Source organism: Petaurus breviceps, unplaced genomic scaffold (assembly GCF_028583685.1).
Source record: "Petaurus breviceps papuanus isolate PSGF00001 unplaced genomic scaffold, PetGlider_PUasm1.0 91133, whole genome shotgun sequence".
Classification (NCBI taxonomy): Eukaryota; Metazoa; Chordata; class Mammalia; order Diprotodontia; family Petauridae; genus Petaurus; species Petaurus breviceps.
In genome coordinates this window covers 59,414,218-59,440,416 of record NW_027187419.1, presented here as the reverse complement: position 1 = coordinate 59,440,416, position 26,199 = coordinate 59,414,218, and the positions used below count along the sequence as shown (strand labels likewise).

The following is a 26,199-nucleotide window of genomic DNA, read 5'->3' as shown; positions in this document are numbered from 1 at the left end:
TCCTGAACTACTGGATTCCAAAGTCCACACTGCACTGACCTTTCACTTTGTCCTTAGCATCTGTGTGTTGATAATTCTGGAAACTGCCACAGCTGCTGCTGATCTGAAGTCCCTCCAGCAGGTGGCTGGTTGTGACTGCCCTGAGGCTAAAACTTTGGGCTCAAGTGGGGCTAGGCTCAGCTCCCAGAGCTCTGTGCTGGCCCCTTCCTGCCAGCCTGCCAGGCTGTCCTCAGCGGAAGATTAACTTCTCTGTGTCATTTTTGTGGGTTCTGTAGCTCCAAATTTTGTTCAGAGTCTGCTTTTACATGAATTGGAAGAGGTAGAAGCCGGAGACGCAAGGAGGTTCTGTTTCTATTCCACTATCTTGACTCTGCCCCCTCTATTGTCACTTCTTGTTTCTACCTCCATAGCTCCTGTATGCTCCACTTCTCTCCATTTGCCTAGCTCTCTGTCTCAATTCTCTCTCTATTCCTGTCCAGCCTCCCCTCAGCTACCAGAGGGATTTTGCTTAAAGGTAGGTCTGACTGTGTTGTTCCTCTACTCATTAAACTTCAGATACTGCTTATTATCTACTTTATGATCAAATATAAAATATTCAGTTTTGTATTTAAAGCCCTTCACTACCTGGCCCCTTCCTCCTTTGCCAGTCTTCTTGCATTTTCATCCCTTCCTTACTCTCTGTGGTGTAGTTACACTGGCCTGCTCACCATTCATGAGAAATGACACTCTGCTTCCTGTCTATCTTGTCACTGGCCATACCTGGAATGCTTGCCTTCCTCCTCACTTAACACTTCTTAGCTTCCTTGATTTCCTTTCAGACCCAGCTCAAATGACTCCTTTTATTAGGAGGCGTTTCTTAGTTGCCCCCTTCCCTGCCCTGAGATTGTCTTCCATTTATACTGTTTATATATTGCATGTAAAGTGTGATCCCTCTGAGGAGGGACCATATTTTTGTCTGTCTTTGTATCTCAAGCACTGAGCACAGTGCAGGTCTGACTGACCTCAGAGGCCATCTAGTCCTACCCATACTTGAATACAAACCGTTTCTTGCTCTCTTCAACAAATATTCAGCTAGCTTTTTTTGTTTTAGGGACTTCTAGTAAGAGGGTACCTTCTGTGCCAGGAGGCAAGCCTTTTCTACCTTTGAACAGCTCCCATTGTTAGAAAGCGTTTCTTTAAATTATGCTCAAATCTGCTCCTCTCTAATTAATAATTATTCTTGATTTTGCCTTCCAGCTCCTCCTTTTGGAGGAGTATAGTCTAGAGGACAAGATGACTACTTTTGACTATTAATTAGCAATATAAGATTGCATATAATTAAATGTCAAAGTGAATGAAAAGTTAAAGTAAGTATTCTAGGAAGTAACTTCATACTTCTGCTCCTCAGTTTCCTCTTCTGTAAAATGAGAAGTTTGGTTAAATTTGTCTTGATATACCCATAAATGATCAGAGAATGTCCTAGATGAATGGGACCTTTGACCTGAGCTTTAAAGGTTGGGCAAGAATTTAGATAAAGTTAAAGGATGAAGATTGCACTTTAGGTAGGGCCTGGGAAGAGCATGAATTGAGGAAGGTGGGCTTAAGACAGTGAAGCAAGGATAGGCAGGATGGGGCCCAGAATATGGTATGCTTTTAATGTCAGTTTAGAGGTGGAAATGGATTGAGGGTGAGCAGAGATGAAGGTACCCAGAACAGAGATATGATTTTTATTTCTGGAAGCCAGGAACAGAACTGGGAGGGGAGAGATGAAGGCTAATTTAGGCCTCTCCATAAAATGGAGGCTCCAGGAGGAACTCAAGAGAAGGGGGCCAGCCCTTATATAGAAGGATATTCCAGGTTGAAAATCTCCCAGACGGTGATTGGATGTTCCAGGATAAGGAGGCCCCAGGTTCTGAGGGAAGTTCTAGGATGAGACAGTGGTAGAGGTATGGTTTTGAAATTTGAAAGCAAGAAATAAGGCTAGGAGGGGCATAAAATCTGCCCTGGGCCCTTCCACAAAATGAAGGCTCTAGGAGGAATTTGCCAGCGAGAGAAGGGGGCCTACTCTGTTTAACTCACCAGTGGGAGAAGGGAGTCTATTCTGTCTGAGAGAACCTCCATCTTTAGGAAGAGAGTATCCATTTAATAGGGTAGTTAAGGAAAGTCTCGATTCCACCATAGAAAATAAAATAAATTACTTTCTATTGTAGAAAGGAGCACAATTTTTTTTAAAAGTTGAGGAAAGAAGAAAATGTACCCAGATTGTCTTTTTTTTTGTTTTTCTAGGCCTTTCAAAATCTGAATAGCTGCCACCCACCACATGATGTTGAAAGGGGTGGTACGTTTTAAATTTCTAAAGACTGTGGACATTTTGGGATAAAATTTACTTTGAGTACAAAGGGATGAATAATTACTGTGAGGTTCAGGATTTCATGCTTCTCTGAGCATGCTGCCAACATTTCATAAATATCATATTTAGGAATTAAGATATTCCAGAGCACACATGTAGGACATGATCGTCATCTAAGGTATAATGGCTTATAAGTGAAAGGGAAGTTTTCAGATACATTAAAAAGACAGATCGACACTAAAACTGATTTTGTTTTTCAGTCATGTTCAACTCTTTGTTACCCCATTTGTGGTTTTCTTGGCAGAGAAACTACCGTCGTTTCCCATTTCATTCTCCAACTCATTTTATGGATGAGGAGACTGAGGCAAATAGGATTAAGTGATTTGCACAAGGTCACACAGCTAGTAAGTGTCTGAGACCATATTTGAATTTGGGTCTTCCTAACTCCATGTCCAGCCCTCAATCTACTGTGCCACCAAGTTGCCACCTGCTATATTTGAAATGTTTCATAACTCCTATCCTACTGCTTACTATGAAATGATCAGATACTAAAATGGAAACTAGTTAGAGCATATATATGTTCATATTGTCTGTCATAGTCAAAGGTATTTGCTCTGCAGTTCATCCTTCTGTTTGTTCTGCCTATGCTTTATACTTCATTCCTGTTCCATCTTTCCCATGAAGTCTTTGCTAATGCCTCCCCACCTTGGTCAGAAGTGATCTTTTGGGGTGGCTAGGTGGCAAAGTGAATAGAACACCGACCCTGGAGTCAGGAGGACCTGAGTTCAAATCTGACCTCAGACACTTAACACAAAACTAGCCATGTGACCTTGGGCAAGTCACTTAACCCCAATTGCCCTACCTTTCCCCCTCCAAAAAGCCAAGAAAAGAAAAGAAAAAAGTTATTTTTCTCTGATTAACCCTCTTAGCACTGCATACCTCTCATTCTTCCACATTCTATCTTATATTATAGTTAGCTGTAGACTGTAAGCTCCCCAATGACAAAGGAATTTTTCCTGTCTTTTTTCTTTTTGGAGGGGGAAGGCAGGGCAGTTGGGGTTAAGTGACTTGCCCAAGGTGACAAAGTCAGTAAGTGTCAAGTGTTTCCCTTCATTTTTGGCTTTTTTATCCCAAGCTTCTAATAAAATGCCTCAAATAAAATTAGTACTTAGTATTTATTAAATATAGCAGTGTCTTTCTGTACCATGTATTCTCCTCCCATTGATCTGTAAGTGTGGACCACTGTAGTCTTTATAGCTTATAGCAAGCTGTACATAGGGTGTGTGTTGAATAGATTGTTGCTGCATATTGAGTTTGTTCATTTTTCCTTTGTTTCCTAACCCTCCCTGTATAATAGTGTTCACTCCTACCTTTTGAATTTTCATTTATTTCTGATCATTTCATAAAAAAATAAAATGTGTAAAGCAGGATAATAATTGGAGCCTCAGTTTAAATTCTTTCATATTTCAAAGGATACATGGTTATTGGTTTGGGTACTCTAATCATTGTTACAGATTATAACTCATCTCATCCGTGGCTATTATTATTGTCTGGTTCCTTTCCATAAAACCATTATAGTCTTTGTATTTCGTGTACTCCATGGAGACCTTCCACTGATCCTTTGAATATTTTGCAGATATTCTGAAATTTAGGGCTGTCCATTCATTTGCCACTACATGATGGGATGTTCATTTCTGACAACCCATGTCCTTGATCATGTCTTCTACACCACTAGTGTCAAACTCGAATAGAAATAAGGCCACTGAAAGAGTCATTGGCTGCACATTGACTTAGAAAACCACATAGTAACATGTTTTATTGTATTTTTATTTATTTTCCTAAATATTTCACAATTATGTTTTAGTCTGGTTCAGCCTCCATTAGGTATTGTTGCCAGGCTGAGTTTAATGCCTCTGCTTACTATTATCTGTTTGTAAAGTCTTTAAAAATGTATTTTTATTTACATTTTCTAAATTTCTATTTGTAACCCCACTCATCCTCACTCCCCAAAGCCATTATCCCATATAATAGTTTTTAAGTGAGCAAAATTGATCAATATATAAACTGTCTGGCAACAGACACTGCTCTTGTTCTCTGAAGAGGAACGACTGTCTTCTCATATCTCTTCTTTGATATGTAAGGCTTGTTTCTTGTAATTTTTATACAAGTCATTTTTTATGATATATTGTTGCCAACTTTTATGTACCTAATGCATTTCTGTTGACTTTTGGGTTGTCTGTACTCTTGTTTCTTCTGAGATCATGATATTTAAGACTCACAGCTTTATAGCATCACTGGTTAAAAGACAAGCTTTTGCAACAGGGACAAAAGTAGATCATTGAAAACATTGTGTGTGTGCCTAAATTCGATCTCTCACTACTAAATTTTGGGCGTAGGTCATTGTCCATTTACACTGCCTGTTTTTAGTAATGTTAAGCTAACTCAGCTTCATGTTATAATCTGGATAGTGTGTTTTTTATCTACTTTGTTTTTCCAATGTCTCTTGCTAGGCTGATGGATTCAGTAATCATGAACTCTTTATGGAGGACTTAATCCTATTCTGTATATTGGTGCACAATGTCATCCTCAAAGAAGAGCATCTTAGAAACTGTTGATAGAGAAGCTACCTTCTATTTGAAATTCATGTAGTTTCCCTTCTGGGACACTTAGGTAAACATATCGGCCCTTTTAATGCTTGCCTTGATATTGATACTTGGTCATTATGCCACAAGTTTATATCTACATATGGGAGAAACTTTCATTTGTCATGGGTATTAGCGCAGGAAGAGACCCTGGAATATTTCACTCTACCTAGTCAAATGAATTTTTTGTCATCAATCAAAATAAATGGAAGTAGCTTATTTTTTTTAAAACCTCTCAGTCATTTATGGGACTGAGAAGATGTGATTTGCTATAGAAAATGTTCTGCAAAAGCCATCCTTTTCTGTTTTCATTTTTTAAAATCAGGGATACCCTCAATTCATGTATAGATTATTCTCAAAGTTTTTAAAGAAGAAAAAATAAGATATATGAACCGAGTTGTTGCTAATGTCTTCTTGGCTATCTTTTAAAAAATAATGATGATCATGGTACTTTACATTCTCTTGGAATTTATACTTTGAGGTATTTGGTATTGATTATTAAATTTTTTAAAACTCTTTCACATGCAGCTTGAATTTCTTCTACATGTATTTGGTCAGATCTTGCTTTACTTAGCAACTTCATAAGTGCTACTACCACTTTCTCATAAAGTACATTCATTGGGTCCAGATGAATTGATAAACATTAAGTGCCGACTATGTGCTGAGAATATAAATAATCTATCAAAAGAAGACAACACAGAAAAAAGAAGTGTGAAAGTGGAGGTTGGGGGAGGGATGTGCATCTAGGTGAGAAATGAAAGTCTGAACTGAGCTCTCACCATAAATCAGGTTTGGAGTTCATGGCCCCACCCTCCAAACAGAGATGCACATGGTGATGATGAGCTTATCCCAATCATGAGCTTCCTGGAGGCAGAGTGGGGAAAGCTGTCAGAGAGGTGCAAAGTAGTGCAGCCAGGTAAGAAACAAGGATAGATGGTAGGATCTATGGCAGTGATTCCATTGTCTGTGCTGATAAGATCACCATAGAAACTTTGGCACATCTATTTCAACTCTCTTTGTTGTCCCTTTTTTAGTTGCATCTACAGAGCTTTCAGTGGGATCTGGCCTAAATGCATCTCAGGCCACTCTGCAGGCTCATTTTATCTTTTGGGTGGTTTTGTGAAGTGAATTACCACAGTCTTCAATTTTCTTTTTTGTTGTTGTTATATGAATAAACTTAGAACTTTAAACCAGTGTTGCCTTTTCTTGCATGTTTTTCAGTTTGGGAAGAAGATAACATTTGGCAAAAGCAGTTTCTGGGTTCTTTTTACCTCCTCATTGTAGTGACTATTTGGTGGATGAGTGAGACATGGTTCAGGTTCCACTTTTTGCACAGATTGGCTCTGTGACCTTGGACAATTCACCTAACCTCCAAGAATGTAAACTGCAGAATACTTGCTAGTTTGTATTGGTAGAGAGAATTTTCTTACCGGGAGTTATCTATATCAGTGAAACTAGGAGGCAGCATGGTAGAATGGAAGGAGCTCTGGCTCTGGCCTCAGAACACCTGACTTCAAATTCTAGCTCTGATACCATCTGTTTAAACATTGGATATTAGCTCCTTTGGATCTCAGTTTCCTGTGAAATGACATAGTTAGATTAGATGGCTTTTGTGATCCTCCGTAGTAATAGATCTATGATTCTATAATTATCACAAATCTTGGAGAAGAAAAAAAAAATTGTGAGCTATTCTTGGGGTTGGCAGTAGGGAACACCACCAAATGATAGTACACTGTCTTATTATTTTTTTGGACAGAAAAACACCAGAGGGCTTATTTTCAGGGGAGGGCTTATTTTAATGAGCATTGACAGCAATTTTAATAAACAGGTAAATGTGAACAAAAAAATGTACCTTTATTCAATAAGCAAATCACTGGGGAAGAACAGGATGACGCGCTCACTGCTGCAGCTCGGCGTGCGTTTCACGGGGGGAGGGGGGAACGGTGCATACAGAGGGTACCGTAATGTAGCGTGTCGCGCAGGGGATCACCTTCACTACAGTAGCAATCTCAATAGGGCTTATTTTCGGGGGAGGGCTTATTTTAGAGGAATCTTACACAGTAAGGGGAGGGCTTATTTTCGGGATAGGTCTTATTATCGGGGAAACACAGTAACAGCAGCCATTTTACATATCATTTAAGATTTAAATTCTTTACATATTGGTGTTTCATTTATGGGCCTTACAGCAACCCTTTGAAGTAGGTGCTATTGTTATCCCCATTTTACAGCTGGGGAAATTGAGGTGGAAAAAAATGTCACTGGTCCATGTTTGTGTGGTAGCTAAAGAAGCATTTACATGCCATTCTCCCCAACTCCATGTTTAACACAACCCACAACGCCACCTAGTGGCCATTAAAAATACAGTTTCTGTTTACATGATTGAATTTAGGAATAATAGCCCTGAAACAAATCAATTTTAACATTACTTCCTTCAGACTAGTATGGTGACTTTAAGTCTTGTGGGAAAAGTAATTTCCTGCATTTAGACAGGTCTAAGTGCTTAAAGTATATACATAAAATAAGCAATTGAGTCCTTGCCACAGGGTTCAGGCTGCTCTGATGCTCTTGGGTCAGCATCATTTAGAAACATCATTTTTTCCTTCCTTCTTTTTAATCTGGAAAAGACTTTTTCATGTTCAGACACAAACCAGCATGGTTTGATAGAAAAACTACTAAATGTGGAATCAGAAAGCGTGGCTTCAAATTCTGTCTCCATAGATTAGTAGCTGCAGGATGACAGGGAAGGCAAGACCTTCAGGACCCTTCCTTTCCTCGACCGTAAAATGAAGCAATTGGACAAAATATTCCAGGGTCTCTTCCTGCGCTAACACCCATGACAAATGAAAGAGCAATCTCATAATCTACAGTGTCCTTTTCCTCTGTTTTCTTTTTATATTCATATAATCTCTACTGAGGTCTTCTTCATCTCTCATGCTGAATATTACAGTAGCTTCCCATTAAGCCTCCTTGCTTCCCTGTCTAAAGCATCTTTCACACAGATGCTACATGAATATTCCTAAAACCTAAATCTAAACATTCCTATCTCTTTCTCCCCCTCTTCTCTCTGTCTCTGTCTTTGTGTCTCTGTCTCACTCTGTATTTCTTTGTTACTCAACTCAAAAAATAAACACAAAAAATATTCAGTGAACACATTGCTTTTAGGACAAATACAGAATCCTTAGGCACTTAAGTCTCTTCTAACCCCACCCATCCCCCAATCTAGATGTCATCTACCCTCCCAGGTTTATTGCATATCGTCCCTCTTCCTGAACTCTCCATAGTCAAACTGACCTGATAGCCTGTATATGACATTTCCCTGTTCTCTCCTGTGTTTCTTCACTGGCAGTCTTCATATCAAGACTAAAGTGCCATCACCTGCCTTATGGGAAATCTTAGCTTTCTTCAAAGCACAGTTTAAGTGGTAGCTCTTTCTTAGCTCTCTAGGTGGTAAATTAGATAGAGTGCTAGCCTGAAGTAAGGAAGACCTGAGTTCAAATACAGCCTCAGATATTAGCTTACCTCTCTTTGCTTTAATCCACTGGAGAAAGAAATATTAAACCACTACAGTATTTTTATGAAGAAAGCCCCATAAAGGGATCACAGAGAATCAGACACTTTTGGAAAAAAAAATTGGTCAACTAAGTGGATTAGTGAAATCAAGAAGACTCATCTTCCTGAGTTCAAAGCTGATCTTGGACACCTACTAGCTGTGTGACTTTGGGCAAAGAATTTAACTCCTGTTTGTCCCAGTTACCTTATCTGTAAAATGGGAATAATAATAGAATTGTGAAGATAAAATGAGATTATATTCATAAAGTGCTTTGCAAACAGTATTATATAAATTCTAACTACTATTATTGGTATTATTATTCCTGTAAGAAAACTTTCTTGATTGTTTCCTTCTTTCCTTTTTGTATTCTCTCCTTGAAATTATTTTGCATTACTCTGTATTTACCTAGTTTAGCAGGCACATTTCTGTCAGAAGCAATTTTATTTCATTACTAATCTAATATTCAAGCATTTTTAGCTTAGAGAACTGACCGATCATATATCATCCTGTCACTCTATACCATCTAACCCATCAATGTCTAACGCAAGACAGTTTGAGGTAGCATTCATAGGAATCTTGAACAAGGAAAAGATCATAATATATTAAATCTAATTTGGGGTTAACATTGTAGATTAGACACCATTCAGTTCCTTCCTGGACCATTTCCCTTAAGAACTGAAAATGCTTTCTTCCCTTTGATCAGTATCTTACTCTTGAATGCAAAAGAGGACATTGCCTCTAGGTGGGCCTCAGTGCCAGTCTCTGCTGGGGCTTAGGGAGCAAGATCTTAACTGATCTTAATTAATCTTATGAAAAGACTTGTTTATTTTTTTCTACCCCCTTTCCTAATGGGAAATGTCTAGAAAGGGATTTTAGACTAAAGAAAATATTATTTCTTAATATTTTCAGTTGAACAGAAAGGGTTTTTTGTTTGTTTGTTTGTTTTCATGTTTAAAAGACACTTTCATACTAGGTATATGCATTATATCCCAGGAGAATCCAGCAGTTACTTAGTAAAGGGACTGTTCAGTTTTGGTCCTGTCCCCAGCACTAAGCATGATGCTTAAACACTTCATAAAAGTTTGCTGAATTGAATAGTGAACCTCTTGTTGTCAGGAGTCCATGTGTCTGTAACCATAGTTTACTTGGTGAAGACACGATTCGCTGAAATTAATCCTGATTTCAGACATTAACAGTTAGGTTTTCCTTTCCATTACTTGTGACTTGAATGTGCGCAGTTATCTTGGAATAAGGCAGACCTTGATACTGTACCAAATCATCCCTTAAATCTTCATTCCTATGTGTTATTGCAGTATCCCTGTTTTCCTCAGCCTTCTCTTTGCTATGCTACATGAGCCCACTTTTCCAAATACTTATCTTATACATGTATCCTAGTACATCTTGTACTGAGGAGTTATCTAATGGGTTAGCTTCCATTTAGTTCCAGCAACATTATAAAGAAAAACAGTTTTGAAAAATTTTAGAACTATGCTCAGAGCCATGATAACTCACAAGTCCAGAAGAATGAAGATGAAACACACCACTCACCTCCTTCAGTAGAGGTAGTGGACTGAAAATGAAAAATAAGACAAACATTTTTAGACGCTGCCAAGGTAAGACTTTATCTTGCTGGACCTTGCATATTTTATGAAGATTTTCATTTTCTTTTTTTTTAATCAATTAGGGGAGGGGACAGGAGACATAAAAAGATTATAGATTTAGACCTGGGACCTTAGAATCCATCTAGTTCAACTCACTTTTATGAAACTTCATTCTTCTGCATTTGTGAGCCTTCATTGCCCTGTCACAATCTTGGAAACATCTTCTTCAGTAACTTAGGTTGAATAGTTGATGTTTGCTCCCATGGATACCATTAGTGAAAGATGCCACAGGCTACAAATAGCTTAGTTTATACCAGGGAAAATCCCAATTCAGGAACCACATGTTTATTTCCCACTGGTATAAATACTATTGGTGCTGCTCTTCCAGCGAGTCATAGAAGTGTTTATCTATCTGTAACCTGGACAGAATCAGTCTTGGAATTGAAAGGGACCTCAGAGACAATCGTGTCTAACCTGAGTCTGAGTAACGACTGGTCATCCATGCTTTGCTTGAGAGACCTTTACTTCTCCCATGGCAACTCGTTGCACCTAGGAACCTAAACATCCACAAAAAATGGTGAGGAAAAAAGAGAAGACTACATAAGGAAGAAAAATGACAAGAATAATTTTGAAATTGGTCTTTTTTTTTTTTTTAGGGATGTGGGTATTGGTGTTTATAACTCCTTACTTAGCTATGGGATAGATATGCATGAAAACACTCTCTCTCTCTCTCTCTCTCTCTGTCTCTGTCTTTCTGTCTGTCTCTGTCTCTGTCTCTTTCTCTGGATCACAGACCCTGGACTGAAATAAATTCCATATTTGTTTATATTGCCATGAAACCAATGATTATGGTTTATATACTTAAAGTTCTTTGAAGTGACTAGCATTAGATGTGTCATTACTGTTGTTAAGAGTGGAGAGGCCTGATATGTGTGCAATATAAAATACATGTACAGTATATATTTATATGAGTATATGCTTATTCATATGCATATTGGGGAAATCAAGTGCTGGTCCTGGAGTCAGGAAGACTCAAATCCTGCCTTAGACATGGCTAGGAATAGCCATGTGACCCTAGGCAAGTCACTTAAGCCTGTTTGCCTCAGTTTCCTCATCTGTAAAATGAATTAGAGAGGAAATGGAAAACCACTCTAATATCTTTGCCAAGAAAACCCCAAATAGGGTCATGAAGAGTTGGACTTGACTGAAATACCTGAACGACAAACAGTGTGGTTAGATTACACATATGAATATATATATGGTGCTAAAGAAAATAAATTTTAACATGTTTAGGATTTACTCTTTATTTTTCTTATATTTTTAAATTATTTTCTATATATTTGAATACTTGGTATACCTTTAGATACATATGTGTTGTCTCCCCACAGAAAAGAAGCTCCTTGAGGAAAGGGGCCTTTTCACTTGGGTCTTTGTATCCCATACAACATCATGCGCAGTGTTTGGTATTTTATTAATTGCTTAACAAATATTTATTGGTTGATTTATTCTTACCTTACACAAGCTTGGAAGAAACTTTGCACAAAGGTTTAATGGGTAGAATACTGGACTTGGGAGTCATGAAAGCATAAATTCAAATCCCTTTAACACTTACTAGTTGGATAATTGGTCAGGTTACTTAATGGTTATCAGCCCCCATTACCTCATCTGTAAAATGCAGGGTAATAACAGCACCTACTTCACAAGGTTATTATGAGGACTAAATGAGATAATGTACATAAACCTTAAAGTGCTATCTAAATAAAAACTAATATTATTATTAGAAATAGAATACGATAATCAAAAGCTGTTTCTAAATTATACCCTCTCCCTGTACCCCACTGCACCCCCACTGCTACAGCACACACCATGCCTCTAATCAAGTACTTCAGAAAATGTGCAAATGTTATTTTATCCCTAGGGAACTCAATATTCTGTTTTAGCTAGATTAGGCAAAACAGCATGGCTGGTGGAAAGAGCTTTGTATTGTGAATCCACAGAACTGGGTTAAGATCTCAGGACATTATGTGACCTTGGGTAAGTCTCTTTAGGCTTCAGTTTCCTTATCTCCAGAATGAAGGAGTTGGACTAAATAAAACTGAATGTCTTTTCTGTCACTAATTCTGTAAACCCATGATTGTGGCTGTCATGATTCTGAAAAGAAGAATGTTTGTTTAGCTTGTAGGAAAGGATACTGTAATAGCCGGCCACCAGAGGGCACTGTGGAGGTAATACAAAAGGACTTGATACATTTTTAAAGGCAGTAGAGAGATTTTTTATTTATTTTTATTTTTTTATTTTATTAAATAATTTTCATTATTTTATGAAAATAAGAACCAACACCAACGTCCCCATTTCAGGACGAAAGCTTCTTTCGGGTGGTATTCCTTCCCTAAAGGATGAGTTCAGGAGCTTCTTCTGATAATAGCATCATAGAAGGGATCTTAGAGACCATCGAGATCAACCCCTTGTCTTTACAGATGAGGAACTGAAGGAAGATAACTGACTTTCCAAGGTCACACAGGTGGTATGCATCAGAGGTGAGATTTGAACCCAGTGTTAAAATCTAACTCTAATTTTAGAGCCAATGTACTTTTCACTACACCACACAACCTCCCAAACCCCCAATTATATCCTTTTGTTTGTTAGGTCAGAGAGTGATCTGAGAGTGCTTCTTACAAATGACAAGTGAATATGGGTAGTTCGTTGTATTGAGTGAACACGGTTTCTAAATCTTTGTTGCTAGTTTTTCCCCTTGTATCTGACTTCCTGGGCCTGACAGCTATTTTCAGACACTTGAGATCGTATGTGGCTTGATCAGCTTCTCTTGGTCATACTTGGATTATGTTCTTACTGTGTTTCCTTGTTGTGTTTTACTTTCATTTGTGAGATATCAATTTTTTCCTTCCTACTTTTACAAAATCAATTCCAAATTGGGATCTAAAATGTTTCACAAGATATTTGAATAAAATCTGATGATGGGGTAGGAGTCAAGATGGTGGAGTAGAAGCAGGACCTCCACTAGGCTCCGGCTTCCACCTTCCCCAGTCCACATAAAAGGGGACTCTAAACAAACTTTGGAGATGCAGAACCCACAAAAAGACATGGAGAAGCTAACCTCCTGCTGAGGACAGCCCGGCAGGCCCGCAGGAATTGTCCAGAACACCACTCTGGGAGCCGAGCCCAGCCCCATGCTGAAGCGTTAGCCCCACGGCGGGCCTAACCAGCTGCCGGCTGGAGGGACTTCAGATCAGCAGCAGCTGTGGCCGCTTCCAGAATTATCAACACATAGATGTGAAGGGCAAAGTGAGAGGTCAGTGCAGTCTGGACTTTGGGACCCAGTAAGTGGGAGTGTGTGGCTATTGCCCCCGGGGCGAGAAGCTGCTGAGACTCCAGCACAGCCAGCCAGCTCCACATGGCAGCTTCAGCTCCTGGCCTGCAGAGTGTAGGGGGACAAAGCACCAGTCTGAGGGGTAATGGCTCTTGCTTTAACCTTCTTAGATCTGGATTGCAATCTAGGGTGGGGGTCCTGGGGTGTGTGTCCAGCTTGTCAGAGCGGGTGGAGACCTCAGAGAGGGCACCCATCCAATACCTCCAGCAGCTGAGAAAACCCCAGAGTTCGGGACGAAAGCTCGCCTGTCTGGTGGCAGAGTCCTACTGTGGCAAAAAGCCCATGGGTCAAGTGACTGAGGGGTGACATGACCAGGCAAAGGAAGCAAAGCAAACAGAAGAACCCAACATTAGACTCCTCTTTTGGGGACAAAAAGGAGCAAAGCATGGAACAGGAGGAAGACAGTGAAGTCAGAACTCCTGCACCAAAAGCTCCAAAGGAAAATACGAGCTGGTTACAGGCCATAGAGGACCTTAAGAAGCAGATACGAGAAGTGGAGGAAAAATTGGGAAGAGAAATGAGAACAATGCAAGAAAATTACGAAATGAGAGTCAACAGCCTGACTGAGGAAAATAACACCTTAAAAAATAGACTAATTCAAATGGCAAAAGAGGCTCAAAAAGGCAATGAGGAGAAGAATGCCTTAACAAGCCGAATTTGCCAGATGAAAGAAGAATCTCAAAAGCTCAATGAGGAGAATCATTGCTTCAGAATTAGATTGGTGCAAATGGAAGCTAATGACTTTATGAGAAATCAAGATGCTGTTAAACAGATCCAAACAAATGAAGGAATAGAAGGCAATGTGAAATATCTCATGGGAAAAACCACTGACCTGGAAAATAGATCCAGGAGAGATCATTTTAAAATTATTGGACTACCTGAAAGCCATGATCAAAGTAAGAACCTAGAAATCATCCTCCAGGAAAGAATCCACCAATCACCTCCTGAAAAAGATCCCCAAAAGAAAACTCCTAGGAATATTATAGCCAGGTTCTGGAATTCCCAGGTTAAGGAGAAAATATTATAAGCATCCAGGAAGAAACAATTTGAATATTGTGGAAACACAATCAGGATAACCCAGGATCTGGCAGTTTCTACGCTGAGGGATTGAAGGGCTTGGAATATGATATTCCGGAGGTCAAAGGAGTTGGGATTAAAACCAAGAGTCACCTACTCAGCAAAACTGAGTATCATGTTTCAGGAGATAATATAATCTTTTGGTGGAATAGAGGACTTTCAAGCATTCTTGCTGAAAAACCAGAGTTGAATAGAAAATTTGACATTCAGATACAAGAAGCAAGAGAAGCATGAGAAGGTAAACAGGGAAAAGAAATCATAAGGAACTTATCAAAGTTGAACTATTAACATTCCTACATGGAAAAACAATAATTGCTACTTATGAAACTGTTCTCAGTAGTTGAAGGGAATAGAAATATATGTCTATATATATACATATATATATATATATATATATATGGGTATATGAATATATATGTAAATGTGTGTATATATGTTTACAGGTATACATAGATAGAAGGCACAGGACCAATTTAACAGGAAGGGATGATACTTAAAAGGTGAAATTAAGAGGGGAGAGAGGAATATAATGAGAGGAGATGGGGAGAGACAGAATGGGGTAAACTATCTCATATAGAAGAGGCAAGGGAAAATGGTTACAATGGAGGGGAAGAATAGGAAGGCAAAAGGGAATGGATCAACCTTATTCCCATTGAATTTGGCTTGAGGAAGGAATGAAATACACACTAAATAGGGTATCTCACCCTCCAGGAGAGTAGGGGGGGAAGGGGATGAGAGGAGGGATAATGGAAGGTAGGGCAAGCTGTGGGGGAGGGAAGCACCCACTTTTGAAAAGGGATGGGATCAAAGTAGAGAATAGAACAACTGTTAGGTGGGTAGGAGGGAGGGAAATATAGTCAGTCTTTTACAATATATCTACTATGTTATTGTTTTGCATTAGCCACACATGTACAACCTATACTGCTTATCTTCCCAGTAAGGGTGGGAGACAAGGAAGGAAGGGAATGAATCTGGAATTCAGAGTTTTAAAATCAAATACTCAAATATATATATATATATATATATATATATATATATATACACACACATATATATATACATACACACACACACACATATATATATATATATATATATATATATATATATAGACACACTATTATTAATACTATTTTACATGTAATTGGGAAATAAGATATACAGGCACTGGGGCATAGAGATCCACTGGAAAAGTCGAAAGAGGTATGGGAGAAAATATGGGAGAGAGCAGATTGGAGGAGGAGATATCCTGTGGGACTGCTATTTTGGGGCGGTGGGTAGGGGAAAAATAGGGAGAAAATTTGTAACTCAAAATCTGGCAGAAATGAATGATGTAAATCAGAAGTTAATAAAGCATTTGAAAAAAAATCTGATGATAAAATTATGGCAGAAATTCAGAATAACAGATTTCTTAAGTCAAAGTACCTTGTTTTTATTTTCTGGGTTAAAAATAATTTTATTTTCTGTTTCAGAGGATTTTTAACACTTACAGAAGTAAAGTGTGTGTGTGTGCATGTGCACAGATGAGCTTTTCTTTAAACTCTAGATTCAGATGCCTTTTTTTCATGATGAATTCCTGTTCCTGAAAAATCTGTTCCCCCTTTTCTAGCTTGATCTTCCATCAAGCCAGGCTTCTTTTGAAAATAGGCTAATCACTGTAGTCTGCATTTTTTTTTTCTGCTAGAGAAGTGTCTTTCCTGACTTATTCCCTACAACCAGTGATACCATCATTCCCTTTCATTTATGGCATAGATGTGTTTATAGTAGCTGCATGGTATGTTATATTGTTAATGTTTGATTAGGGCAATTCTTATGTTTTTTAAGTTGGATAGTAAGAAATTCAACAGGTTACTAGGAATTTTATAAACTTTAGCTTTGAATGAATAAAGACTACCTAACATGTATATCTTCATTTTAGGATATTTAGTAGTCTATTTAAAACATCATTTGCATACAAATATATTTTTGTTTACTTTTAAGCATGTGAATTCTATTACATCCTAAAAGTTTTCATTATAGTCTGATAGGACCACGGACAGCTCCTAAACCCTACTATCCTATTTATAAACTAATTTTCCAGTTAGTTTGAAGTGTACTAATTTAATTTTTAAATAAAGGCTAAATGTGGTGAGGTATATGATAAAAATCACTACCATGTTTAGATTTGATACTTTTGCCCCTATGTTATCCTGTATAGCTTGATTTTGTGTTTCTGTGGAACAGCAAAATCATTGAACTCATGAAATCATTAGTACTCAATGTTATTTTCCCTTATACTCTTCCCCTTCTTTCCCACCAAGGACAACAGTGGGAACAGCACATAATGTGGATTAAAAAGACCTTTGTTCAAATTTCAGCTCTGCCATTTACTATCTTTGTAGTCATGGAAAAGCTGCTTGACTGCATGGTCCTCAGTTTCCTCATGTTTAGTATGAGGGTTGAACTAGAAGATAACCAAGGATCCTATGATCCTTTGCCAACTGTTGACTTCATACTTTTGTCTCAGTCTCACCTGAAGAGCTAAAAGTTGAATTTCAGATAATGGTAGCAACATGTGGGAAATTTAAACAGGACTTTAGTTACACAGCTCACTGCCACTGGATACAGTTTACACATGTCACCACATAAGTTTCATCTTGTTTATTTAGAGCAGTTGATATGAAATCTATTTTTTAGTATCGCCACGCACAGATAGATACTGGCTACAAATATGACACATGGGATGTGTGTGTGTGCGTGTGTGTGTGTGTGTAAGAGAGAGACATTTGCTCTTTTTAAAAACTCTTCCAGTACTTGGAGTTTTGTCTGCTAGTGTGCTATGTGGTCAAAATATTTTCTTGTGCATCTCATTTTCCCAGGTTCACACTAAACCGCATTATATTTCTGCTGACAATCACTTCTTGTAAAAAAAAAATGAGCCTTGAATTATTAGTCACAATAAATGAGGTCCTTTTTCTTAAGGAGTTTAAAATCGGAAGGGATCCCCAATATACTCTAATTTTTAATAGGAATCATGAGCAATGCCCAATTTGCTAATAGTTTGTGTTTTAAAATTTCGTTTTTAATCAATATTTAGGCCTTATTTTTACTGAAGAGCTACACAATGGTTTCAAAAGAATTTTATGAGCAATATGAATAACCTTTTTGATTTGTGGCATTGTTTTTATGGGGTGATGTATTTTAAATATAACTGGTTATTCTAGAGCCCCCAAAATGTAGAGCAATGTGTGATATAACAGAGAGAAAATGTTTTTTGGCTTGATTAGTATAGAGTTGGCCTCTGGCTAAAATTTTTAAAAAGATTGAGTTTGGCTTTGTAATCCTGTTTTCTCCTTCCCTTCTGTCCTATCTCTTGATTCCTTCTGTCCCAGGTCTTATGCTCTCAAGCTATTTATTGTGAGCTCCTTACTATAGCCCCTTTACTTTGAGTAGTAGGACCTAGTAAATCCTATCCAACTTACTTAAAGTTATTTAAACTCTTTAATGACTCTTTTTCCTACTCTCTCCCTCAGGATATCCGAAACCCTTTTGGAATATTGATTTCTAAGCATTAGAAAAATTGAGATAATTCACAGTAAGACAAAATTATATATATATATATATATATATATATATGTATGTATACGCACACACATATATTAAAAATCAGAGCTCCCTTAATCCTCCTGGAGGAGTTAAATTTTAAAGGAGGTCATTTGTTGAAAAGTTATCTGTTGGAATTTCAGGAAGTAGAAAAAATGTGAAGTGGCACATTGCAGGAATCATAGGGAAGATAATGACTGCTTTAGGGGAAATTACCATGTAGGTAGGCTATCCCAGGCAGATTGCCTACCCAGTGGTCACTTTGTCTAAGCTATTCCTGCTTTTTACACTTTTTTTGCTTTCTCTATTTGTGAACCCAAGCTCCAAGTGAACATAATAGTTTCAAGTCTTTTCCTAGCTCACCTGGCAGTAGTTAACAAGGGGCAATGGGAGATTCCTGAAGGAGGAGTGGGGTAGGACAGTCTATTTGTAAGTACAGGTTATTGGGATATTGGGGAGTACCTGTAAAAATAAAACCTACTGCAGGTAATACCAAAGTCTCGTTTTAATTGGAAGTTCAAAACCTACTTTCCCAAAATGGTTTGAATAAAGCTTTTGAAAAGTAGTTAATAGAGGAAAAGCCAGGATGGCAGAATATATGCAGCATCCCAGCTGAACTCTTCCAACATTCCTTTCCAAACAGCTTTAGCATAAATCAAATTTTGGAGGCAGCAGAGTCAACAAAAGGTCAAAGAGAGAAAATTTTCCCAGCCCAAAACAACTTAGGAAGTTGACAGGAGAGGTATGATACCAGAGTGGGAGCCCATTGGGAGCAGGCAGGAGCCGTAGTCGTAGGTGTTGGAGGTGGCTATTACAGCAGCAGCAGCAGTTTTCAGAACTCAGCTCAGAGATGGCAAAAGGCTCAGATAACTGGTCGGAAAGATATTATGGGGTACCCTTTGCTGGCACTGGGTACAGCTGGTTCTGATTGGCAATCTGTTGTCCATAGGCAGTTCTAGGTTACAATTGCAGGGCAGAGAGGAGCATTTCTTTTTTTTTTTTTTTTTAAAGCAATTGGAGTTAAGTAACTTGCTCAAGGTTACATGGCCAGTTATTTCTGGGTGTGGTGCTAAGTATCTGAGCCCGGATTTGATCCCCAGGTCATCCCAACACTGGGGTCAGTGCTCTTACTTGCTGTGCTACCTGGCCACCCCAAGAGGAGCATTTCTTGTTAGTCAGGAGAGAGCCAGATCCCTGATCACAGTTCTAAGGCAGAGAGGAGTGCTAGCATTAGTGACTGCAGGAGAGCAAGGGACTTGGTCATAGTTCCAGAGCTAAGAGGAGTCTTTGCAGTTTCAAGGGACCAGAGCCCTTCCTGGGTATAGACCAGAGTACAGGCTGGGAGAGCACACTTCTTCCCAGATCACACCACCTTGGAAGCACTGAAGACTGGCTGATCCCCAGAATTCTCTCTGAAAACAGCAGCACACGAACACAAAAAACCTGAATCTTGGGACAATGCCTTTCCACCCCCAGGTGAGCAAAACCCAACTTTAACATAAATTCCAGAGTCAAGAAATAGTTTGGGAAAATGAGCGAACAACAACAAAACTTGATCACAAAAAGCTGCTATGGTGGCAAGGAAAACCAAGACACGAACTTAGAAGAAGACAACAATAATGTATTGTTTATAAGAGACACACTTGAAACAGTAACACACACCCAGAGTTAAAATAATAGACTAGAGCAGAATTCTGCTCCAGCTGAAATTAAAAAGGGGTAGCAATTTTGATCTCAGTCAAAACAAAAACAGAAATTGATTTAATTGAAAGGAGATAAGGGAAGCTACATTTTGCTAAAAGGTACCATAGACAATGAAGTAATACAAAAATTTTTTCAGCAAGTTTCTCTGATAAAAGCCTAATTTCTCAAATTAGGGAACTGAGCCAAATTTATAAAAATAAAACTATTCATCAATTGATAAATGGTTAAAGGATATGAACAGGCAGTTTTCAAAAGAAGCAATCAGTCAAAGCTAATAGTCATATGAAAATGCTCTGATCATTGATTAGAAAAATGCAAATTAAAACAACTCTGAGTTACCACCTCACACTTAGCAGAAGTGACAAAAACTGGAAAGGGTGAGGGGAAAATAGGTACAGTAATGCATTGTTGGTGGAGTTGTGGACTCTTCCAGCCATTCTGGAGAACAATCTGGAACTATGTCCAAAGGGCTATGAAACTGTATGTACCCTTTGATCTAGCAATACCACTACTAGATCTATATCCCAGAGAGATCAAAGGAAAAGGATTATACGTACAAACATATTTATAGCAGCTCTTTCTGTGGCGGCAAAGGATCAGAAATTGAGGAAATGTTCATTAGTTGAGAAATGGCCGAACAAGTTGTGGTATGTGATTAGGATGAAATATATCATGCTATAAGAAGTGGTGAGAGAATGGTTTCAGGAAAAAAAAAAAAAACCATGGCAAGGCCTATATGCACTGGCTCAAGTGAAGTGAGAAGAGACAGAAATTCATTGTGCACAGTGATAGTAATATGTAATGATGATTAACCGTGAAAGACTTGGCTACTCTGATCAATACAATGACCCAAAACAATTCCAAAGGACTCATGATGAAAAAAATGCTATCCCCTTCCAGAGAGAGACCTAATGAACCCTGAGTACAAATTGAAGTATGACTTTCTCTCTTTTTTTATTTTGCCTTTTTTGGTGATATAATTAATAGGTGTTTTGCATGATTTTTTCTTTTTTGCCTTTTGGAGGGCAATTGGGGTTAAGTAACTAGGGTTACATGGCTAGTGTGTGTGTGTGGGTGTGTGTGTGGGTGTTAAGTGTCTGAGGCCGGAACCAAACTTGGGTCCTCCTGACTCCAGGGCAGACACTTAACTCACTGTACCACCTAGCCACCCCTTGTTTTGCATGATTTTACATGTACAATTAATGCTGTCTTATTGTTTGTCTTTTCAGTAGGTGGGGGAAGGGTGGGAGGGAGAAAGAGAATTTGGAAGTTAATATTTAGAAATAATGGTAAAAATAAATGATAAATTAAAAATGAATTAAAAAAGAAAAGTAGTTAATATGGAGAGATGTGAGTTTTAACTGGTCACTCTTCCTATGCTTACCTTCTGATAGTGGTATGTTGGCAGACCAGTGAAGCAGCCAATAATTTTGGCTTCTAGTAGTCCTTGGCTTTGCCAGTACTTTATTTTTGTGACCTTGGGCAAATTTCTTTCCTTGTCTGAGCTTCTTGATTTGTAAAGTGATAGGATTAGACTTGATAATTCCTAAGGTCACTTAGGTCTAATATTCTATGGGTATGAATCTGTGTAGGAAGAAGTGAATGGAGAAAATTGATCAAAGGGCCTGAATAATTGAGAGTAGTAGCAGTGCTTATTTTCAGAGATGAGCATTTCATAATATAATTTGGGAGGAGCTGTTGGCAAAACATTGGTAGAATCATTGTTAAAGTATTAGAGGATAACCTAATTTCCCTTAAATTGGAGGCTCTGAGTGCTGGCTGTTAGGGGAGTTCTTGGAGAGGGTGTGGGGTGTGTGTGTGTGTGTGTGTGTGTGTGTGTGTGTGTGTGTGTGTGTGTGTGTGTGTGTGTGTGTGACATTTGCTAGTGGCAAAAGGCCAGTGGGAGATTGGTTTTTGGAGGTTGTTTAGAAGGATGCTGGGGATAGATTAATTAGGCTGATACAGAGACGTCAATGGTCTCTTAGCACATTAACACTGTTTTCTTGCTCATAACTTGCAGAAACTCTGTTTACCAAGTTTTGATTGTTGATAATTGAGTGTTAATGGAGAATAATATTATGGAGAGAACATTTTTCAGCTCTTAGATTAGGTAGAAGGGAGTTACAAAAAATTATTTGGAGTATGGACTATTAGTTTTTTAAAAGAAGAGAACCTAGATAAATGAATCAAGAAATATATACTAAGTGCCAACTGTTTGTCAGGCATTGTACTAGGGCTCTAAAGACAAAAATAAGAGTCTCCACCCTCAGGGAGCCTATTTTTTGTTGGAAGAGACATAGAGGTCATTTAATCCATCCCTGTCATTTTAAATATGAAGAAATGAGGCCCTAGGGGACTTGCTTAGAGTCACATAGCAAACAGTAGAGCTGGAATTCAAGCATAGATGTCCAGTATGTTTGTACTATTCTACACTACCATGGGGCAACTAGGTATTGCAGTAGATAGAGCACTAGGCCTGGAGTCAGGAGCACTCATCTCCCTGAGTTCACATCTGGCCTCTGACACATACTAGATGTTGACCCTGGGCAAGTCACTTCACCCTGTTTGCCTCAGTTTCCTCATCTGTGAGAAATGAACTGGAGAAGTACATGGCAAACCACTCCAGTATCTTTGACAAGAAAACCCCAAATGGGGTCATGAAGAGTCAGGCATAACTGAAATGACTGAACAACAGATAGTAACTGCCATGGATTTCCAACAGATAGGAATACTATGAGTATTTTCCTCAATAGGGATAAATGAGATGTTCCCCTCTTTTTTTTCTCCCTACCCCAATTTTTCAAGTAGAATTGTGAATCCTGTTGGTTTTAAAGCTTTTTTTTACTGTCCTGCTGAAGCAGGAATATAAAAAAAAATCCAAGGAAGAACTGAGGAAACTCTGGACTGGGAAGACCTGAGTTTAAATTCTGCCTTAGAAGCATATTAGTTGTGTCACCCTAGACAAGTCACTTAAACTCTCTGCTTCAGTTTCTCCATCTGTAAAACAGGGATGATAATAGCACTTATCATACAGGGTGCTAATGAATATTAAATGGGGTAATATGTATAAAGCTGTTTGTACCCATAAATCACTGTATACATGATAGCTAGTATTCATTATTTTTATAATTATTTTGAATAAATGGATCTTCTTAGATTTAAAAGACAGCAGAAAAAGTATTTCTGAAAATCACTTTCTAGTGTGATTTATCTTTTCTCTGAGTATTTTTGAGCTTTTTGTTTACTGTTTTAACTGATTTTTAAAAAAATTATTGGTGCTATAGATAACATATGATCTCCAAAGAGTGAATGATGTTATCTCACCTTGTTTCATAATTAGCTTTATTATCTGCTAAGATCTTATGGAAGGATGCTCTGTATTTGTTTATGATGTTATAGAAATAAAGGTCTTGATTTTTTTCCCTGAGTACTTAGTGAATTATCAACATGGGGAAATTAGTAATATATACACATTTATAAGAACAAAAATACCTCATTTTATCTATCATCTTTGGGGAATAATTTCCAAAAAAATGAAATTTCCAAATAATCGAAGCTTACTAGTTTGAGGGACAAAATGATTTCATTTTAACTGTTCCTTTTGTTGTCAGAATTGTTTCTGAAATATTTCCATGTCTTATTAAACAGAACATTTTGAATATGATTTGAATTTTTCTTTATGGTTATTAGGAAGAGGTTTTTCTACTGCATTGTAATATGGTGTTGCATATTTGGGCCTTTTGAGGTGGATGAAGCTGCTAGCTTCTTCATTAATTTCTCTAGACAGTTGTGTTCTTTAAGTCTGCTTTTCTTTTTCTTTTCTTTTTTTCCTCATTTATCACCTCATGTTGCTATTAATGTCTGCTTTTTAGCAAGCCTTCTTGAAATGTCTTTTCCTATCTCTTTTTCTCCACCCTCTACTAACCAACCTCAATCCCATTTTTAAAGTTTGATGCTTCTAGTTGGCAGTCAGCTTATAAACCAAATGACTGAGCCTCTAGAATCACCCTGAAAATAAAAGTATACATGCTTCAGAATTATAGATTAGGGTATATCTTTTGGATGTTAAGAAACTTTTTTCTCATTGTCTGGTTTTTTAGCTGTGTTCTGGAGAGTTATTGTTAGAAGACAAGTCAAGAATTTATTAATCACTTGATATGTTTGACCCTTTGCTAAATTCTAGAGATACAAAGGAAAGCAAAAGTCCATGATTGCAACGAGCACACATTCTGATGGAAAATTGCTTTCCAAACAAGTGAGAAATCACTGGAACAAATTAAAAGGGAACTTTTGTGAATTCAGAAGAAGTTGTGCCAAACCAGAAAAGTTAATGAACAACCATAATAATGTCTCAGTCAGTGAGTGGTTTGGTTTTTTTCGTCTACTCATAACATGATAAATCCTCATACCAGCCCTTTGCCCAAGATGCAGTTGTTTATTTAGTAATAGATGTGAATTAGTACTTGAGTCCTGCCTTTGAGTCTATTTTCCAGAGCTCTGTTGCTTACTGAATGGGCCTAAGTATGCTTTCTATGACATTCATTGCCTCTTTGTAACACTCAAGTGTTTTCTAGGAACCAATTAATGATGTTAGATAGGGTATGATTGTAATTGTGCGGTTCAAATTGCTAGTTAGAAATAATTGTACTGATGAAGTCAGTTTCTGCAGAACAGATTGGAATGGGATGTTTTTGCACCATATTTTATTTTTACCTTGTATTAATGCACTACATGTAAAAGTGGCAGAATTTGGATATAGGCATATTTTCTTGCTTATCTTTTCCTTAGGCAGGACTTGTTAATCTTTTTGAATGAAAAGAAATTATTTTCTTTTAAAAGGGTCTTTTGGCAGACTCTAATGTCAGAAATAATTTGCTTCTGAAACTAGAACACTAAATATGTAAGGGGGAAAATGAAGGATATAAGTGTGTGTATGTATATATGTACATATATACATAATATATACATACAGTATGCATATATGAAATAATGATGTATATGTATCCCATAATATATTTTCCAGGTTTGTGGAGAAAAGATTTTAAAAGATCCTATCTACTGAAGAATAAAGCTCACATACATCTTAGTTTCTGATAATAAAACAAGTTGTTTTACATTAGTTGTTAAGGTTGTACATTAATTGTTAAGTATTGTCTTACTTTTTATCCAGAGCATGATTTCATAGACTATAAATTTGTAGTAAACAGTAAGACCCTGCCAAATTTTGAATACAGTTTCTGCCTTGTTTGTACCTGATGTTAATGACAAATACTGTGCTCTTTGCTGCTTAGTTTCAGTTTCATAAAATCAAGTTTCAGAACTGGAAAGAACCTCAGATTATTTTACCTAGCCTCTACATTTTTATGTGACAATCTTTTGGGGGGAAAATTATGTATTCAGTTATTTGTTGTATACCTACTAGCTTCACAGCTTAGGTTCCTAAGTTGTAGGCTTTTTTTGTCCCTTACTGGTAAGAAGTCAGTTCAGCAGCACTTAAAAATACAGTCAGAAAAGAAATTCTGAGCAGCAATAGGTTCTTTTTATAGAAAATTGATCTATAGAAGATTAGGGCCCCGTAAATTGCTTGACTGGTTTTAGTTGCTATCGTTTTTTATCCTTCATTTTTGAAGAGGATGACTGACATCACAATTTGGGGGTAAAATAGTGGATGATGGGTTATATCTTGACTTGTGTGTGAATTGGATTTAAGTGAGGCAGGGTTATGCAGAGTTGTCAGCCTCACTCTCTCTTCCAGAGTCATCAAAGTTCAGTGGTAGGAGACAAATCAAGATGACTGGTGATGGTCAGGATAAATTGGATGACTTTGGTCTTCAATGTCTGACCAAGGTATAAGCACTCCACAGTGCCTGCTTCTGCTACCTTATTGCTCAGTAATCATTTTGGCTTTTTTTTAAAGTTACCTTTGGATTTTTAGCAAAACTGTATTTTTAAAAGGTGTTTGCCTTCTCCTTCCCCCCACCCCAATAGTGTTACTAATGGATAATGTTATTGTTTTGTTTATCTACAGCACAGCAAAGTATAGTGTGGTTACATTTCTACCTCGATTCTTATATGAGCAGATTAGAAGAGCTGCTAACGCCTTCTTCCTCTTCATTGCCTTATTGCAGGTAATGGTATTTTGTTTGCTTTTGTTTTGTTATTTTGGGTACAAATACAACTGTGTCCTTGCAAATGGTAATAAACAGCTAAAACCTTGATTTTTGAAGATATTTTAGTGTGTAAGACTTTTATTTCAAATAGAGTTTTTTAGCCCCTGTGAAAGGGAAGTTGATTTGTAAGGAAAATCCTAGTTAATAAAATATCAC

At 37.7% G+C, this 26,199-nt stretch overlaps 1 protein-coding gene across 1 annotated transcript in view; it reads left to right on the top strand.

Moving 5' to 3' along the window:
* Nucleotides 1-26,199, top strand: part of ATP8A2 (ATPase phospholipid transporting 8A2) — a 784,050-nt gene that overhangs the window by 194,579 nt on the left and 563,272 nt on the right. Inside the window, 1 exon segment of the mRNA XM_069080803.1 lies at nucleotides 25,902-26,001. Within this exon segment, the coding sequence (XP_068936904.1) occupies nucleotides 25,902-26,001 (100 nt within the window).